This window comes from Hypomesus transpacificus, chromosome 19, assembly GCF_021917145.1.
Source record: "Hypomesus transpacificus isolate Combined female chromosome 19, fHypTra1, whole genome shotgun sequence".
NCBI lineage: Eukaryota > Metazoa > Chordata > Actinopteri > Osmeriformes > Osmeridae > Hypomesus > Hypomesus transpacificus.
Window position 1 is genome coordinate 7,417,306 of NC_061078.1, and position 20,038 is coordinate 7,437,343.

The 20,038-nt window shown below is 41.5% G+C and overlaps 3 protein-coding genes across 8 annotated transcripts; all 3 read left to right on the forward strand.

The window, feature by feature from the left end:
• Positions 1-847: 847 nt before the first annotated feature.
• LOC124481749 (adhesion G-protein coupled receptor G5-like) lies at positions 848-19,882 on the forward strand. 3 transcript variants are annotated; one of them, XM_047041940.1, is made up of 15 exons: positions 848-1,102; positions 1,664-2,050; positions 2,237-2,338; positions 2,495-2,597; positions 2,776-2,911; positions 3,002-3,124; positions 3,300-3,416; positions 3,526-3,577; positions 4,279-4,373; positions 4,805-4,929; positions 5,052-5,238; positions 18,471-18,555; positions 18,783-18,879; positions 18,982-19,283; positions 19,395-19,881. In XM_047041940.1, the coding sequence occupies exons 2-15, from the start codon at positions 1,669-1,671 to the stop codon at positions 19,505-19,507; spliced, it is 2,019 nt and encodes a 672-aa protein (XP_046897896.1). In that variant the 5' UTR covers positions 848-1,102; positions 1,664-1,668; the 3' UTR covers positions 19,508-19,881. The 3 variants fall into 3 exon arrangements, with proteins under 3 accessions (XP_046897896.1, XP_046897897.1, XP_046897898.1); XM_047041941.1 differs by lacking the exons at positions 18,471-18,555; positions 18,783-18,879; positions 18,982-19,283; positions 19,395-19,881 and adding exons at positions 5,428-5,530; positions 5,707-5,996; positions 6,421-6,774 and having other exon boundaries at positions 5,052-5,323; XM_047041942.1 differs by lacking the exons at positions 3,526-3,577; positions 4,279-4,373 and having other exon boundaries at positions 19,395-19,882.
• On the forward strand, positions 6,885-13,613 carry LOC124481751 (adhesion G-protein coupled receptor G5-like). The gene is made up of 15 exons (XM_047041946.1): positions 6,885-7,519; positions 8,721-8,803; positions 9,001-9,186; positions 9,330-9,374; positions 9,507-9,675; positions 9,805-9,964; positions 10,465-10,587; positions 10,734-10,868; positions 10,994-11,033; positions 11,151-11,263; positions 11,416-11,531; positions 11,673-11,941; positions 12,168-12,276; positions 12,443-12,747; positions 13,034-13,613. Exons 2-15 carry the CDS (start codon positions 8,740-8,742, stop codon positions 13,147-13,149), a joined length of 1,950 nt encoding a protein of 649 aa, XP_046897902.1. The 5' UTR covers positions 6,885-7,519; positions 8,721-8,739; the 3' UTR covers positions 13,150-13,613.
• On the forward strand, positions 14,504-18,083 carry LOC124481754 (adhesion G-protein coupled receptor G1-like). Of its 4 annotated transcripts, XM_047041951.1 has the most exons (8): positions 14,504-14,633; positions 14,753-14,810; positions 14,916-15,015; positions 15,243-15,374; positions 16,185-16,343; positions 17,569-17,617; positions 17,758-17,778; positions 17,992-18,083. In XM_047041951.1, coding segments are annotated over exons 1-8 (615 nt in total). In that variant the 5' UTR covers positions 14,504-14,539; the 3' UTR covers positions 17,994-18,083. The 4 variants fall into 4 exon arrangements, with proteins under 4 accessions (XP_046897907.1, XP_046897906.1, XP_046897905.1 ...); XM_047041950.1 differs by lacking the exon at positions 17,992-18,083 and having other exon boundaries at positions 17,753-17,985; XM_047041949.1 differs by lacking the exon at positions 17,992-18,083 and having other exon boundaries at positions 17,758-17,985.
• Positions 19,883-20,038: the final 156 nt, after the last annotated feature.

Consider the following 20,038-nt stretch of genomic DNA (forward strand, 5'->3'; position numbering starts at 1 on the left):
AACACAGGTGAAAACTATGACCCAAATATTATTGTGGACCTCTGTGCATTACTGAAGCCCTATGATTGGTCAGTGATTGAGCCTCCAAAGAGGAAGACTGGAGGCACTGATGTCGTTTTCTTCTAAGGTACCTTGTTGTGGTGCAGGCAGGACAGGCATCTCTACTGATATATGTTAGCCTGCCTGCTGGCACCCTCTAGAGGCGACCTCTCAGAAGAGCTCTGGTGTGGCCATGGTTACAGGCTGACCTGGACAGGCCAGACTGTGTGTGTGTGTGTGTGTGTGGGGACTGGGGAGGGGGTCCATATGGCTCATATAAACACTACTGATCAATACTTTAAAGGCCCCAGTGGAATATGTTTTAGTTGGTGACGCCCCTTTGATGCAGTTCCACACCAATGGGTTGGACACAGTTTGCAGAACCTCAGACTCATCAGAATCAGAATTCGGTTTATTCGTCATGTATGTTTCATAAACACAGAATTTACTGTGGCAGGAAGGTGCAAACAACAAAAATACACTGATCTTAAATTAAGTAAAAAAGTACAATAGATGAAGATGATGATGAAGATAATAAAAAGGAAGAGGTGACAACGACAACCATCAACCTATTATATTATGGCAGCTTCTTCATCGCTGTCTATCCTGTGATAAAACGCAGACTTCTACTTTAATCCAACTCAAGAGAACTCAAATTGCCAGTTTTTTTTTTACTTCTTGTTTCTTTGCTAACATGGAAATTGTAAAGGAACCATTTGAAAGAATATTCAAATTTTGCTCTGTTTTAGAGAAGTATTCTATTTCAGATGACCTGAACTGTCCTATCACACACCAGACATTTGCCACATTTGAGAATAATGCAAAGCAGCATTACCAGTTTAACAGCATAATTGTTAGGATAATTTTGAGCTAAAGCACAAACGACCGCTGTTCCAAATGGACTGGGTTTACTTTGACTTTACTGGGTGTTTTCTTCTGATTTCCTAAGAATTAATACCTAGTATCTCACACTGCATGCTACGTTTGTGTGAGATAGGACTTGTCTAGGATAGTGCTCCACAGAAGGCTTCACTGCTACTCTTTGTTCTGTCCTCTCCAGAAGGTGTGTATCTAAGTGCTGTATTTATACTTTATATTAGTCTCTTTACGCTTCTAAAACTTTACATTTATTTAAGGTACTTTGTACTTCCTATATGTGTTCCTTAAATGTGTACATTTGATTCCTTAAATGTTTTTAATACATGACACTTTATAGTTTCCACTTGATGCCATGGTGTGCATGTCTCTTTATACTTCTCATACTTTATGATTTATATGAGACACTTTCTACATCTTATTCGTAACACTTTTTTATTAGTCTCTTTTACCTATTATACTTTGTTAGTCACATTCCACTTCTGATATTTTAACTTTGAATTCAACTTTCTTTCTACTTGAAATACTTTACACTTTATTTGAGCCTTTGTCTACTTGATATACGTTTGACAAAAAAACGAATATTAAGACGTAAAAGTGTGATAAGGAGATGTTTACTGTAATACGGGACTCGTTTGGAAGTGTCTGTTTGTGTCTACAGTGAAAATATCTGTATGGGGACACTATAAAGGTGTATGAGGTGAGCAGAGAGTTGATGTTGTATCTCTGTTGTGTATCTTCATTCCAGACAGGATGGAGTCCAGGCTCATCACCCTGCTTCTCATCCTTTGCCTTTTGGAAGGAATGAGTAATGATCGGCTGACAACTGACCCTGAACACAACCCTAGAGATGACAATGCCGTAAGTTTGGGAGTTGAACAACAAGCAAACCAAAATGAACAGGAAGTTAACGAGAATAACCTGTGCAAGAATAAGAACAAACAGAAAGACAACGACAAAAAACATGCAAATGAACAGAAAAAACAAGATGACAAGAGCGAACAGGGAGATGACCAGAACAAACATGGAGATAATCAAAATCCACCAGAAGAGGACCAAAAAAGACAGGAAGTTGACCAGAAGAACAAAAAGGGAGATTGTCAGAATATAGAGAAATATATAGAAACACCAAAAGGTAAAAACATGAATATATTCTGCAATAATGTCTGAAATATTATCTGTCTGACTGCGGGTTTGTCTGCCTCCCTACCTACCTTTCTGTCTGCCTGCTTTGCTGTCTGTCTGTCTGTCTGTCTGTCTGTCTGTCTCTCTCTCTTTTCCACTCATTCCTGCTGATTGATGTACTATTCGGTTCCTCCAGGTCCTAATAACGAGAACAAACAGAAAGACCAGAAAAAACAAGATGACGAGAGTGAACAGGGAGATGACAAGAATAAACACAAATGTAAAATAACACCAAAAGGTAAAAACATGAATATATTCTGCAATATTCTGTCTGACTGCTGGTTTGTCTGCCTCCTTCCCTACCTACCTACCTACCTTTCTGTCTGCTTGCTTTGCTGTCTGTCTGTCTTTTCTACTCATTCCTGCTGAATGATGTACTATTCTGTTCCTCCAGGTCCTCAAAACTGTCATTTGAAGAACACTGTGGAGAATACAACAGAACATATGAAGATAGTTGACAAGTTGTTAGACTCTGAAAACATTAGCGCCATCATGGAGTATTTAATATCCTACTAAACAAACAAAAGACTTTCTCTACAATATAACTTGTCTATAACTGGTATTTGACACAGTACTTGTGTAGCTCACCCGTGTGTGTGTGTGTGTGTGTGTGTTTGTGTATGTGTGTGTGTGTGTGTATGTGTGAGTGTGCATTTGTGTGTTTGTGTTTTCCAGATCAATGGAAAGCCTAGAGGAGATTCTGGAGAACACATATCTAAACCAGTCTATTACACACATCAGTGTAGGGCATCTGAAGGCTCTAATGTTTCAACCTGATGAGAACTTCACAGGACTTAACATCTCTGAGGAGGTCAGTACCTTTACTTTATTTCATTACTTTCCATAACTTACTTACTGTATAGACTCTATACAGACTCTTTTGAGTTGTGTGATGTGGCAGGTGACCTCAGACTGTCTTAACGACACCAGCATGAATCTGGAAGTGAAGCTACCAGGAGAGGTGCTGGTCCATGGGGAGAACAACAACATAGTGTTCTGCATGATCACATCCAATGTGTTCAAGGTTATGAGCCTCAATTCGTGCGTGTGTGTGTGTCTACTGTACTTGAAGTGTGTGTGAATGTGCATGTATGTCTGTGTGTGGTTGGTCTGTATGTCTTTGTGTGTGTAACACGCGTGTTAGAATATGTGAGTGTGTTTCATGTGTTTGTGTATTCACTGTGTTGGTTTCCTTGCAGCCCCTGGCGGTCCTGCATGATAGGGTTGTGGGTATTACTGTGAGCAACAAGACAATCTCAAGTCTTCAGGAGCCTGTCAACATAACATTTCCTCTACCCTGCCCTGCAGACCAAAGTGTAACTACAACTACACTTTATCAGTCACAAGCCGAAACTGACATACAGTTTTCAACAGACTTGCCTTTTGTTCCTAACTGTATTCTACTGATCTGTGTTTGTGTTTTAGATGGGAACAAATGTTTCCTTTTCCTGTCAATTTTTAAATTTCTCTGACAACAGTAAGTAAACACAGCATCAAATGTTTGGCATCAGTACTAGTATTATGAGCATTATTAGAGATGAGGAAGTCAGTGAGCGTGCTCCTGACCAGTGTTGGGGGTAACGTGTTATGCGTTATGTTATATAACACGTTAAATAATATATTACTTAAGTGAGTAATTAAGTAATATAACGCGTTACTTGACATTGAGAAATATTATTACGGTTACCTATTTAAGTTACTGCATGAATTCAATAAAGGACTTAAATACAGATTGTTGCCTAAAGGACACTTCCTGGGCGCAGTAGCCTACTATTTGCCTTTGATTCACGCTGCAGACAAACACAACAGCAATCATGGCTGCAGAACATGTTACGTTTTCAGCGTGGAATTATTCACACTATTTCCCTTCTTTGAGGATATTGTAAAAAACCCAACAAAATATTATCTACTGCCAAAAACAGCACTTCAAAGTTCTAGAAAGTGTCCACAGAGAAACTAAGCTGGAAGCTAGCAAAAATTCCACTTTAAACCATTAGAGCCACCCATTTCAACAACTTGCTACTAAAAGTAATAGTAAAAGTAATATAATAAGTAATAATATTACTTTGTACAGAAAGTAATACATTACTTTTTTGAGTAACTTCCCCCAACACTGCTCCTGAGTGAGATTAACTAGTGAGGTCTAACATGGGGCTTCTTTGTGAATGGTCCTGATAGATTACTACAGAGAAGGTTGTTCCACCCACTATGAACAGGGCCAGGATCGAGTGCTCTGTTCCTGTAACCATCTCACCTACTTTGCTGTGCTCATGGTACACATACACATACACATACAAATGCACCTACATATACACATACACATACACATACACATACACATACACACACAGACATACACATGCTCTCATCTTGTACTCACACACAGAAACACACATACACAGAAACACACACACACAGTACTCACAAACTCATGAATGAACTCACGTTCAAAAATGTACATCTACTCACAAACACGCAAAACATACAACAACAAAAAACGCCCACTCACTTCACTCATAAAAGTATTACATGATAAGATGACCTTAGTCAAAAGGTACTGAAGAATTTAGATTATACAAACATAATTTCACAACAAACAAACAACGTATTCTTTTAATGAAATTATTTTGACAGCCTGTGAACCAGTGTGTGTGTCTGTTCCAGTGTAAATGGGTGTGTTTGTGTGTTATTATTGTCTCCTCAGATCTCCCCTCCATTAGCAACGAATGATGAGGTGGCCTTGAGCTACATCTCTCTGATTGGTTGCTGTGTGTCCCTACTCTTCCTGATTTTCACTGTTGGGCTCTACATCCAACAGAGGCTTAGAAGGTAGGTTTGGTATCTGGTAGAGGTCAGGTTCCAGACAGGGCGTGGCTTCTCACTATTCTTTCTGTTCATTTCCTACTCTTTTTCTCTCTTTTTTCGTACTCTCTTTCTTCTTTTCTCTGCAGAGTCTCTGGTCCTGCAGATGTGTCTCTGAAGCTGCACATCAACCTGGCCGTGGCACTGATCCTGCTCAACTTGCACTTCCTGCTCATGGAACAGGTGTCATCAATGGTCTCGTCGGGGGCCTGCATCTATGTGGGGCTCCTCCTCCACTACTCCCTGTTGGCCACCTTCTCCTGGATGGCCATTGAGGGCTTCCACCTCTACCTGCTCCTGGTCCGAATCTTTAACATTTACATCAGCAGATACCTGCTTAAACTTTGCCTCGTGGGTTGGGGTGAGTTGACCACTGATAACAAGAGGGATGGGGTGACTCGTATACAACACCAATGTTTCTATCAGATTATGAAATATGTGTATATGTATATGTGTGTGTGTCAGGCTTTCCTGCTGTCATAGTCATCATTGTAGTCATCATAAACAGAGACGCGTATGGCCCTGTGCCCTTGTCATCATCTGAGGTCAACACCACCGCTACCAAAATGTAAGACTGCGCCCAATACACCCCTGGGCAGTACTGTTACGGTGCTCTCTCTCCCTCTTTTTCTCCCTCCCTACCTCTATCTCTCTCTCTCTCCCTTCCTCCCTCCCTCCCTCCCTCTCTCTCTTTCTCTCTCTCTCTCTCCCTCTCTCTAACTACTCTCGCCCCCTCTCCCCCAGATGTTACCTATCTGATGAGGTGGCAAAGGTTGTGACCACGGTGGGCTTTGTCAGCCTGGTCCTACTCTTCAACCTGGCTATCCTGGGGATGGCAGCGAGGCGTGTCCTCTCTATGAGGGTGGCACAGGGAGGGACTGTTGACGTAGCCAGGGGCAGAGTCAGAAGGGATCTCTGCACCTTTTCGGGCATCAGTTGTCTGCTGGGTGTGACCTGGGGTCTGGTGTTCTTCTCCTTCGGTCAACTGGCAACACCAGGCCTCTACCTGTTCTGTGTCCTGAACTCCCTACAAGGTCCAACCCCTACACTCTGTACATTACACTCTGTACACTACACTCTGTACACTACACTCTGTACACTACACTTTTGGTCTGCACCCTTCTCCTTACACCCTGTTTACTATGCCCTACACCTGCAAATGCTAGAGAGAGAATAGACTGCCCCGCCACAAACAACACTTGGTTGACAATGTTCCATTCACCCGTTACAGCAGGGCTAAAACAAAAATAGTTTTGTGGAGGTCATGATAACATGAAAATACCCCCCCCCCCCCCCCCACACACACACACACACACACAAATATACACATGCAAATACTGTACACACATTTATTCACTCATAAACACACAAATATACTGAAATAAAATAATACAGTAAAATTTTACAATAAACAAAGGAATGTTGGTTTTAGAATAAACTCTCTTTCTCTGTATACAGGGTTCTTCATCTGCGTGTGGATCTTGGTATCCATGAGGAAGAGCAGCAATCGCTGCACAGGAAGTGTCACTCACAGTGTCACTCACAGTACCAAAACCTGAACACACATACACACAACTATACACAGACACAAGAGAGCAAAAACACACATCAGCACACACATACCCCGCCACACTAATCTTCAATGTCAGTAAGATCAAGGGCTGAAATCTGTGGCAATGTAAATCACCATAAATGTGCAAATATATCAAATAACCTTTTTCTCTTTGCATTATAGTATATTGTGTGTAGATTGATGAGAAAACAAATGTCATTTATTGAATAATAAAGTTGTTACTGACTGGTTGTCACCAATACCGAAAATGACAACTTTATAATGTTGTAGTAGAACCTCAGGTATGCATTAGATTTCATCACTTCCCAAAAGCAATCAAATATGAATTCAAAGTGGCTTATGAGTATGCTATAACACACCATGAAACAATATCAGAATCAGAATAAAGAGATTATGATGATTATGATGTACTAATAGGATGTACTAAAGAGATGACAGATTATGATGTACTAATAGGATGTACTAAAGAGATGACAGATTATGATGTACTAATAGGATGTACTAAAGAGATGACAGATTATGATGTACTAATAGTCACTTGGTGCTAACTGACCCCATCTTAGAAAACTGAAATCATTGTGGTATATCAAAAATGTGTCAAAGATTCAGTTATACAAAATGTTACATTCATAAATACATGTATTAACTATACTGTATTCCTGAACTGTGAGATCAAGTACATGTCCAGTAACTCCTGGAATATCTCACCCTGGTGATGTATGTACACACTGAGAAGTTTTGCATTAAACAAATTTGATGACACACTGACCTTCCATCAGACATAAAGCACACATTGTTTGACTCTACCATGTGAACGGATGATACAAGCTGAGAGCGTGTCGATTTGACTACTGGAAAACACAGACTCAACATTCAGTGAGTGTTGGTCAGCAGGTGGTGAGCAGGAAGAGCATCAGGAGAGGAAGTCACACTGCTCTGGCTTCTCAGAAGGACTTGGATAGAAAAGACTGCCTCATAAGATCTGTAAGTATTTGTATGAAGATTGTATGATTCCTTAATAGCCTGTTCCAAATCAATTTCAATACAGTAATAATACAGTATAGGTTTTAAACACTCACTGTTCTAAATACTCATGAAAACTTGTGATGTTGTACACCAATACTCATGATTGCATTACATTTATAATTATAATTACCTATAATGCACACAAATGTAATGTATCATACAGCATTATACAGATCATACACCCTTATAGTGATCAACCCTGTGATTAATTTAAAAGATGGGGTCAATGAATGAATCACTGTTAGCACATGGTCATCTTTGGTGTGTTATTGCTTACTCATTAGCCAATATAAAGTATTCTTTGATTGATTTAAGTAAACATTGAAATTTAAATGTCTACTGGATACAGAAGACGTCACTACAACATAGTGGTAATTGTCTGCATTCAGTAAAGTGAAAAGTTCTGCACATTTCATGACACCATTTTTTTTATATTATGCTTTATGTCACAAGTTGAATACCCTAAAAGACATTGCCACATTTTATTTTATTATTATTACAACCAATTAGTTACAACTTTATTATTAATTGGAAGACATTTGTTTTCTCATCAATCTACTCAAAATATACCATAATGCAAAGAGAAAAAAGCTATTAGAAATATTTGAAAATGTATTAAATAATGAAAATATATATAAACTGGCTACCAACGTAATCAGAGTAAAGATAAAATTAAAATGACATAGTAGCCAGTTTATATTTATATATATAGTTGGACTATGTGTAGTCTGTTCCCTAGCAGGCTTGCCATGATGACTGAGATCCCTAACAAGCTAGTAATAGCTATCACCAGCCAAACCATTTGATTTCCTAGCCTAGTATTGTCTTCTTAATTCATATTATAGATACATACTGCAGTTGACTCGGAGTAGCTACTCAGCTATATATTTCTGCACAGATACTCACTTCCCCTTTTTGTAGGGCATTGTATTGGTTGTAGAAACCAGCCATTTCACTCATATAGTTTACTGACATGGTGGAGCTCCTTCCACTGACTCATCGGATGAGGGTTAATCAAGATACCAAAAATGTTTAGATTTGTGAGTGTTAGACAAGAGTGTTGGAGCATTATACCAGTGCCTTAGCTGGTACTCCAGAGCCTTTGCAGATTCTTGTTCTCAGCCTAGAGTTTTGATGTTGATGTTGTTGATTTTTTCAGAATAACACTGTACACGACTATGGTTCCTATCCTGCACTTACTGCTGCTGCTGGTTGGGGCCACGGTTCACACCTACATTAATGGTAACATTGCACACACTCACTCAGACATACCACACTACACACACACACACATACAAATGCACACACACATGCAAGCACACACACTGCACTGCACTGCACACACATACAGTACATGCACAAACCCTCAGATTTAAACACACAGATTTAAAGCATTAAAACAAAGCACAGTTAATGGATTAATTTGGTTTGGTCATTAGGACACGAACTGGTTGTAAAAAGCATTAAAGGAACCTCCTCTGTGAACCTGACCAACAATCACATCTACATCACCGATTCTGGTACAAATCAGGATCAAAATTGTACCTGGGGGAATGACATTTGCTACTGTGAATGCAACTATATAAATGACACCTGCATCGATTTGGCATTGGACCTTGGGCAAAGTAAGCATGATAATAATGTTGATGATGTTGATGATGATGATGATGATGATGATGTTAGTGTAGCATGTTGTCGATGGTGAAGATGATGTTGGTGTAGCATGTTGTCAATGGTGAGGATGATGATGTTGATGATATCTCTGTAGAAACAAATTTTACCATGACTGATGGGACAGCTTCATTCAACATATGTAAGCATGCTATTTCATTTAAATCTTCAATGTTTTAATCATTTAAAAATGGTTCAACTTTTCACATTTGCATTTGTGGTTTGTTTATCATGTGACAAACATTGTCAGTTCGTTTTGTTGCTGTATCTGCAGGTTCCTCCCTGTGTCATGTGACTCCATGCAAAGCACCTGCGATCAACTCACTGTTGCAGATAAGGCCCAGGCCCTCCAGCTGGACAAACCTTTGGAGGATCTTCACAATCAGGAGCATGTGTCCAGACCTGTTCAAAAACAACATCACTCTCAAAAGACGTTTTTTAGAGTAAGTTGACTAACATTTTATTTTAGTGGCAACATTAGCATACCTCTCCTCCCCCTTCCACTGCCGCTATTCCATCTATTCTCCCATCCCATCTCTCTTTTCCTCTTCTCTTCTCCTCCACGACTCCAGTATAGAGAGGGGGTTAATACAAAGCCTTTTGGATGAGCCTTTCCCTGGATGGCCGAACATCTACAACAACAGATACCTTTCTGTGTCTTTGGTCTCCTTCTCCAACATCTCCAACCTCACGTCCAGCTCTGAGGGCGTGATAAACATACCTGCTCCCCAGGTAGGATCACTGAGGACAAATTTTAATGAGAACTGGAGATGGTACAATTTGGGGGGAAATTTTGAGGTGTGCTTGCATCCGTTTCAGAAAGGTCCATTTTATTACTTACATTTTACAACTAATATTTCTGTATATTTTTTTTAATTATGCACAGGCCTACTTATTCTAATTACGTTGTCACTGGCAATATATTTTTAGGAATCACAATTCTAGTACCACCTGAAAACTGAAAATATGCCCCCAAAAATATCTATAAGCTTGAAATGTTAACTTAAACTTTTCTCCACAAAAACGTAAATTATGCCTAAACCGTCAAATGCAATGTTCAAGACAAACATTATAAAATCAACATTTTCTATGTATTGCAATTTCCTTTTTATATATATATATATATAATATAGGTGGAGCCTATAGGCAATGACACCCAATGAGGAATACAATGGTGATAATAATAATGGTGATGATGATGATGATGGTGGCTATGTATCTTCTTCCTGGAGCTCATTCCTGGGGATTTCAGTTATATCCCAGAGACCTGGTTTCCAGCTGAGGTCATAAAGAATTTCCAAGTAGAGAACATTAGTCTGGGCTTGGTCACCTACCCCTCCTCGCAGCAATTCCAGGTACCCTACCCACTCGACTTCCATATATCTGTCCATGCATCCATCCATCTAAAAATACTGTATACCTCTAGATCATTCTATTCATCTATTCATTTTTCCATCCATCCTTCCATTAATCCATTATTGCATCCTTCAATCCTGGTCAGATGTCCATTGAGAACATCAGTAGCCTGGCCATCAGGATCGAGCTCTCTGGGGGCAAAAAGCTGGCAAACCTTTCCCAGCCAATCAAGATGCAGTTCCCCTATACTGGCCAACTAAGTACTCTGCCTGTTTCAGTGGTGAGCACAGATGCATACTGTAGTGTCTTCTTCTAGTGAGGGAGATTTTACATTCAGTTTTGAGAGCAAAAGCTTTGTGTCAAGGGATGATGTCTTCGGTTCCATGTTGTCACGTGTTCACACAGGAGCGCCAGTATCCTGTCTGTCACTTCTTTCAGGAAACAGGTGAAGATGACTTGATTACATTATTGTCTGTAATTATTGTCTTGCTCAACAGTAGATAGCATCCTCTGTGCGCTTGGGACTGTAATGAAGACGTTGACGATGATGATTCCCTGTTAGGTGAAGAGTTGGGCTGGAAGACAGAGGGCTGCGAGACCAACCTGACCAGAGTGCAGAACCAGACCCTGGTGGAGTGCAGATGTGACCACGCCACACCCTTTGCTGTGTTGATGGTAACTCTCACTACAGATACGTAGACAGATGCTCAGATTGGATTTTGAACTTTTTAAGATTAGAGTTGTATATTGTGTATCTCTTTCTCTCTTTTCGCACATCTCATTACCTCTTTTTCTCTCTTGTTTTTCATTGCTCACTCCTCACCCAGATATCGGGGCCTATAGATCCAGTTCACTGGCAGATTCTATCCTACATCAGCTACGTGGGCTGTGGGCTGTCTGCCTTCTTCACACTGTCCTCTGTGCTCCTCTACACCTTCAACAGGTATGTGTGTGTGTGTTTGTATGACATGAGTGTTTACGTCACGTGTGCATTTGACAAGTGTGTGTGAAGCTTATAGACAAAATGTCCAACATTGTGGTCTCTTTCTCATTTGTGGGTGTGTGTGTGTGTCTTTGCTCCCAGTCAATGCAAGTCAGATACCTCCGCCTCCATCCACGTGTCTTTGTCGGGGGCACTGTTCCTGCTCAACACCTCCTTCATGCTGAGTGAGTGGGGTGCCAACTTGGACATGGCCTGGGTGTGCGTTCTCATTGCGGCCGTCATGCATTACAGCCTGCTGTGCAGCTTCTCCTGGATGGCTCTGGAAGCCCTGCACCTCTACCTGATGCTGGTCAAAGTGTTCAACACCTACTACAGACACTACATGGTCAAGATCAGCATCCTGGGCTGGGGTGAGGGAGTTCACGCACACGCCATGCATACCTTATTTATGTTTTTGAGCATTCTTGGAAGGGAGCCAAGGTGGTCATGACCGCTTTGTTGTCATTGTTGTGCACATGACAATAAATGACTTGTAACTTGGAAAGATCCAAACGTATATCCATATGTACTGTACATACACACAAACCTGCACACTTGGGATCATGTTTGTGTCCATATACGTGATTTGGTGTCCAGGTGTCCCCTGTGTGATAGTGGGGGTCTCTCTGGCTGTGACGGCGAGAAACTCGCTTTTCTACGGTCTCTCTGAGATGGCCATGTTAAACACTAACCAGACTAACAGCATGTAAGTACAAGTCAGGCTTTTATCTGGCACATAAGTAGCGTGTTAGTTATTTAGTGTCGTAGTTTGTTTTGAACATATCTCAGTAGTATTTTATTTGTGTGCTATTAGCCTGTTGTTAAGTGTGTTGTACTCAGGTGGTAAGGGGCCAAGCTCTGCTTCCATACAGCTGTTGGATCGAGGACAAGACCTTCCTGCTAGGTGTCAACCTTGCCTACTTCTCCATGGTGTTCCTCTTCTCCTCCGGGGTTCTGATCACCGTGTCCTTCAGGATATGCAGTCTGACGCATTACAACAACATGTCTGGCACCAGAGACAAGCCTAGGGCTCACCGTCTTCCTACCTGCAAAGATGTGTGCACCGTGCTGGGTCTGTCCTGTTTGCTGGGGACCACCTGGGGCCTGGCCTTCCTGAGTCTACAGAACCTCAACTACGCCGTTCTCTACCTGTTCAGCATCTTCAACTCTCTGCAGGGTAGGTCAGCCCCTCGTCACACACACACACACACACACATACATATGGACACACACTTGCACACTTCCACACAATCTCACAACAACCACAAAAACTTGTGTACACTCACACACACTACCACAAATGTACACTCACACAATCTCTCTCTCTCACACACACACACACACACACACACACACACACACACACACACACACACACACACACACACACACACACACAGTCTGTGGTGCTAAAATAAGATGACTATTGCCAAAGTCTAAAGAGCTGTGTTGTTTTTGATCAGGTTTCTTTATCTTCCTATGGATGTGGGCCATAGCCAGAAAGGAGAAAAAGAGATTAGCTGAGAACAAGAGCTCAACTATTGACAGCAGTACACCTTCCAACAAGCCACACCACTAACCAAGTAACCCCACATCTATTGTATACTGTGCTCTTCTTTGCGCTTGCAATAACTTGGCTTGCACACAATTTTTGGTCACTGGATTAAAGTTGATACATGTAAATAAATGCAAATGAGGTTTTATACTGTAAAGGCACTACAATCTAAAATAAAATAGTTGTGTAGTGTTTTAATCCAGTCTACTCTTGTGTAAAAGTATCTCTCACTTCCCACCATGAAAGGTATGTGGCAAAACAACACTTCCTTGTTTCAATGGTTTGAATGCCAGCATGCTGAGTTATGAAACTCTTGAAATGTTATCTGGTTGTTGTTCGGTTAAGGGGTTATTATTACCCTTGCTAAAATGTTCTTGATGCAGGCTCACATGATTAGTCACATGTGGAGTCACGTATGGTGACATGTCAAATGTCAATGAACTGCACTGTTTTGACTAAATTGCTTACTATCTAAATAAACAAAACTGTACGTAAATTGCCCTGATTCTCATTGTATCTAGCACACAATGATTCTCATTGCATACCCCAGAAACTAGTAAACACACACACTGTCTTTCACTCTCAGGGCCGTCGCGTTGCGGGGAAAGGTGGATATGATTCACGGGGCCCATGGCTTGAAAGGGGCCCATTACTTAGTTTTCAGATGTTGCCTAAATAATTGTCAATCAAATCAATATTTCAAACCAAAATAATACGCTTGCAGAAAAATAGAAAATAATTGACGTTTTCTAAATTAAATAGTAAAAAATATCAAGGGTTTCCATCCTCTGCTGTAATAAATGACCTGCTCGAATCTGCTTCCCAATTCTCAAGTATTGTGCAGTGTGACAGTTAGAATGCCGCAATAATTGTTGTCGCAATAATTCTGGGGCACAAAAAAGAAAGAAAGTACAGAGAAAACACAGTCAATGCTGGGAATTTTTATAACAACAGTCAAATATGTAAGAGGTGAGCCAACAGTAGGCTACATTAGTAGCAATCATGTAGCATCCAGGCACACACGTTAGCTAGCACTTTTCACGCTTTCTGAAACTTAAACCCTTATCTGAATTTGCCCAGTAAAAACCAGTAACAGACAATGGGCTGATACCTCCGTAATTAATTACTTATTAAGTTACCATTAAACTAAAAACATTCAGTTATGAAATACTTGGTGTATGCTACAGATAAACATTATAACACAAATATTTTGCGGCAAATACTTTGTCAAGGGGACCGGGATTCCAAGAAACGGCCCTGTTCACCCGCTGTGTAATCTATCTCAATCACTCATTAAGTTTCTCATGACACCACCCCAGTGGAAATGATCACAAGAGGAACCAAACCAGGAAATGCAACAACTCAACTGCATGTGATTCAGTACATCCAGTGTTGAACCAGCCACAGCAAGACAATGAGAAGAAGCAGCCTCAATACAAAATGTTTTGGCATCATCACCATCTCCACCACCTTACTGACCTTCGTATCTGCAGTGCTGGGAAACTCTGGTGAGGTGACAACATGGCAGACATAATGATGAAAATGCTGATGGATTGTAAATGCCTTTTTTAAACTCCTATCTCTCTCTTTCTCTTCTTCTCTCTCTTTCTCCTGTATACATATTTAGATAGGTCTAGGTGTGAAAATGTTCTGAATGAGTGTCTTGAAACAGAAAACTGGACTGGGTAAATAAAATACACTCTGTTTATCAATTGTAATTATTCATCAAGTATATTATTATAATCCCATGTTTGTGACAAGTATGTGTTTTATCTGAACTGTTGTGGTAGGTGCTATGAAGACAGGATTCTGACATGTAGATATTTTACTCCCCGGTTTAATACCTCACAATCTCACTTCAAACGGAGTACGGTCAACTTATCTGTAGAGGTTAGTTATCTAGACTTCTGCTTCTTCTATATTTTCAGACATCAGCAGTGTGACTCACCGTTCTTGCAGAGACAGGAAAACAGTGGAAACCACTCAGGTTTCACCCTTCCAATGTCTGCCTTCATATACTCTGACCACAGAAGCTTAGCTTCAATTCTGCTAAACACATTTCCGTGCTTGGTGTGTGTGTGTCATGTGGATGGGGGGATATGTGTGTGTGAGGCCAGGTGGAGGTTGAGCCTACATCAAACCACAAGGTCCACATCCCAGCCTTGGCGCTACAGAAGAGCATGTCTCTCAGCGGGGTCTCTGAAGAAGTTCTGCTGGTGGTAACCATCCTCCCCTCCTCTCTCTTCAGGGTTAGTACCTGAGACTGACTCCCCTCAGTAGTCTCTGTAGACTCCCATCATACATTAGACTCAGACCCCTGTCGTGGACGTTTTTGAGAGAATCAATAATTAAGCTGAAGTTGGGTGAAGTATCAAGTTTATATTTATTTGAAGTATGACGTAAACATAATAACATTACCAACATAACATAATCGACACACAAACTTAAGACAATAACACAATTCCATACAGCTCCACTTAGCATTCTAGAATGGAACCGGAGAGTCCAACAGACACCAGCACTACCCAGCTGATGGCCCTGAACCCCCCAAAACATCAATTCAACAGATAATTTTATAGCACACAGTTCTCAAAAGTCATTGGTCCATAATACAGACAAGCAGCTATACCAAATCTCTTCTGTCATTGGCTTACTCCTTAAAACAATACAGTTGAATCCACATTGTCTTCAGACCAACTGTCTCTTCCCCCCAGGTCACAAGAACTCTCTTCATGTCTCCTAGTTAGGTGTCATAAAACTGCAGGGGGCATCTCTGCTAAATCAACATTCATTGTATCAAGAATCTTATCCAACTGTAAACTTCTTTTAACCCTTTCAGTGTACATAAGCCCCAAATGTATTTCATACCCCCTTCACACTGTAGATTCTGACTAAGTTAACTCTGCCTTCCTCCACACTCTGACTGTGTACAATATCTCAATCTTTTTCATTCCCTTTGTCTGTCTGTCTGTTTCTGTCTCTCTCTGTCTCTCTCTGTCTCTCTCTGTCTCTCTCTGTCTCTCTCTCTCTCTCTCTTTCTCTCTCTCACCAACCTGCAGCTTGGTCACACAGCCGGGCTCATGGCAGGTGGGTCTGAGGGCCAGTCTCCCCAGGGAAGAGAGGCTCTTGGTGAAACAGTCCTGGCTGTGAAGGTGGGGCACTATGCTGTCAGCAACCTAGACCAACCTGTCAATATGACCTTCAAACATTTTAATGGGGTAAGCAGACAGGCTGACAGGCAGAGACATTTAGTTGATTTCCATTTACCATAACAGGATAGATGTTATCCCTCTGTGCAGGGCTGGACTGGGACAAAAAAATGTCCCTGGCATTTTTGCTCAGAGCGGCCCACCACAATCGGTCAGACACAGGTGCCATGGCCAGTCACCTCTCCTCCATGTTCTATGTTCACCTGTTTTTGGCAGGTAGCCTACTGTAGGCTTAGAAACTGAAGCTATTGCACTAAACATGTCGGTTGGTTATTTTTGCACATGTTGAGGCATCAACCTCTAGACTTTTACTTTTTTTGGCCTGCAACTTCCCCCCCCTTGCCTTTGCACTTTTGTTTCTCCATTCTAATCCACAGATTTTTGGCTCTGAACCACTGCATCTGACACAACAAACAGAGGGGGAGGGGTGGAGCCTGTTAAGAGACGTGTTTGGGCCAGCCCAGTGTCACCAATGGGCCGCTGTCCAGGGGCGGATCTAGAGATTTTCATTCGGGGTGGCAATGGGGTGGCAGAAGGAAGTTGTTGGGTGGCCTCCTGGAGGCGAATCAAACCCAAAGTAGGGGGGTACAGTACTCCCTATGGTAAATGATTAGGCTAGATATTTGTAGTTTAAATTAAACAGTAACACTAATATTATTTATTGAAATGTTCTGTAATGTACAAATAATATTTTACCATGGGAAGATTGAGGTTCATGTTGTTTAATTGTAACAAGCCCTTTGGGACTGTTTTTTCACAATCTATGCTTCATGTTTTGGTTACCCGCAATGTTTGGGGCTATCTCGTTGTTATGATCAGAGACCTATGCACTTTTGTAAAGCTCTCTCTTGGAAGTCGCTTTGGATAAAAGCGTCTGCTAAATGCATATAAAAAATAAAAAATAAAACCCTTGCCACCCCTTAGATCCGCCACTGCCGCTGTCCCTGCTTTATGGGCCGGTCGTTGGCCAATTTTAAGTTTATAATAATAAAAAAAGTGTTTTAAAGATTTATATATATATATATATATTAAATATCATATTGGCCCCAAGTGCGTCGGCCCACCGAGCATCTGCCCTTGTATGCCAGATTATCAGTCCAGGCTTGCCTCTGTGACATTGCTTGGAAAAAGAGAAAGACAAAAAGACATATTGATTTGATTGTTGGGGGATTGGTATAACTCAGTGATAGTATTGTGTGTGTGTGTTTGTGTGTGTGTGTTACTTGTGCTGCAGATTACAGACGGTGTGTGTGTCTTTTGGAAGGACCATCAAAATGGAACAGGTGAAAATAAACATGTACACATAAATTCTACTGAATACTTTCTTGTAAAAAATTTATTGGATTACTGAGGTTTACTGTGTGTGTTTGCTGTGTGTGTGTGTGTCTGTGTGTGTGTGTGGGGGGGCGGGATGTGAGTTCAGGGGACTGGAGCACACACGGCTGTAAGACAACTTTTAGTGACAGAGAGTTTGTGTGCAGCTGTGACCACCTGAGCTTCTTTGCTGTGCTAGTGGTAAACTGACAACGTAGCCACACATCAATTCTCACACCTAATAAAACCAGATATGTCACAGATCATTTTTCATTGTCATCACAATGACTGGAATCTGCACCTTGTGAATGTTATGATGTGCTTGTCATGTCCCCCACATCAGAACCCTGGGATGGTGGACCCGGTCAATGAGCTTCAGCTCAGCTACATCTCCTATATAGGCTCAACTCTCTCGGTCCTCTTCACAACCCTGACCCTAGTTATCCACACGTACAAACGGTATCGTTTGGTCAGGATGTCAAATACACACATAGAAACAATTTTTTTGAATAAATGTTTTCAAAATTAGAATTAATGAAGAACCATCTTTGTGTATGTATATCTACCTGTCTGTCTGTCTGTCTGTCTGTCTGTCTGTCTGTCTGTCTGTCTGTCTGTCTGTCTGTCCTCCTTAGGAAGGGACATTTGGAGCATTCGGTGGGCGTGCATGTGCAGTTGACCTGCGCACTTCTGTGTCTGCATCTATTCTTCCTGGTTGGGTCTCTGTGGGCGTGGCTGGGCTATGAGGAGCGTGTGTGTGAAGCTTTGGGGCTCCTCCTCCACTACTCCCTGTTGGCCACCTTCTCCTGGATGGCCATTGAGGGCTTCCACCTCTACCTGCTCCTGGTCCGAGTCTTCGACATCTATATCAGAAGATACATGCTCAAACTTTGCCTGGTGGGATGGGGTGAGTTGGCCTCTGCCACCTGATGCCTGCTGGAATAGGATGAGCTGACCACTGGATTGGGGATCAAACTGGTGCTGGTCTGGATTGAGAAGGTTGCTTGGTGATCAAACAAGATCTAACAACTTATATCTTTTTTCCCGCTTTCTACATTCCTCTTTTCCGTCCTTCTCCTTGTCCCTCTTCTTCTCCTCTTCCCTTTGCTTTCACTTCCTGCACCTCTACTCCAGGTGTTCCTACATTAGTGGTAGTGATATATGGATCCCTAGGAGCCTATGGCAAATACAGCCTTTCCTCAAGCAGCAATAGCACCTCAGCCACAGAGATGTGAGACCTGGCCTGCCACATCACTCTCACTCACACCACACACACACCCACACACACACTGACACAATGCTCCAGTGTTAACGGAGGTGTTTGTTCCTGCAGCTGCTGGCTGAGCAGTAATGCGGACCGGCTGGGGATGGTAATCTATCTGATGGTGATCATATACCTGGGTCTGGTGTTGCTCTTCAACTGTGCCATGCTGGGGGTTGTGCTGGTGCGTCTGTCCAGGCAGAGGGGACGTGGAGTAAGGCACCAGGAGGGCCGGGCCCAGCTCTGGAAGGACTGGGCCACAGTGCTGGGGCTCAGCTGTGTACTGGGCATCCCCTGGGTTCTTGCCTTCTGCACCTATGGGCCTCTCTCCCTCACAGGCAACTACTTCTTCACCGTGTTCAACAGCATGCAGGGTGAGGATCAGTCTGTGTTTACTGTAAACGATATGGCTGTCTGCATATCTACATGTTCTTCTCCTCTGCCCTCATATTCTATCCTCTCTTCTCTTCCTCTCCTTTTCTCAGGTATATTTTTGTTTCTGTGGATTCTGGCACGGACCAGGAAGTCCCACCCACAGGAAGGTTCTTCATTCAAAGACCCCTCCACTCAGAAAATGGACACCACAACTTTTAACTGACACTGAACACAGTGCTTTTTTGATGGGGCATTACATAAACAATGCAAATAGGTCTGCACAAATGCTAATTGGATACAGTGTTTATTGTAAGAAACAGCTGGACTGGTAAACACAGAGTAAACATATTTGATTGTTGATTTCATAATATTTCAACAACAACAAAAAGCATTAGCATGTGTTTGCATCCAGTAAATATATATTTCTTACATCTCTTCCATAATCTTTAGTGTATTGTTTTTTTATGTATTTTTTATTAATAATCTCCAAATACCAAACCAGAGAGCATTCTTGGAAAGACAAAGTAGTAAAATAAAATAAAAATGTATTGAAAAAAATATATACAAATTAAATACAGAAAAAGTTGAAGAAATTGTGGGTTTCGAGGCACTCTTCTTTTCTATGACTGAAATAAAATCTTTAAATATATTATTTAATGCCACAAAATGTTATGTATAACTGGGAGACCCAAAGGCGAAAGAGTAGAAGCACTTCTTTTTACTCTTTGCAAACGCCTTGAAGGACCGCCCTTTT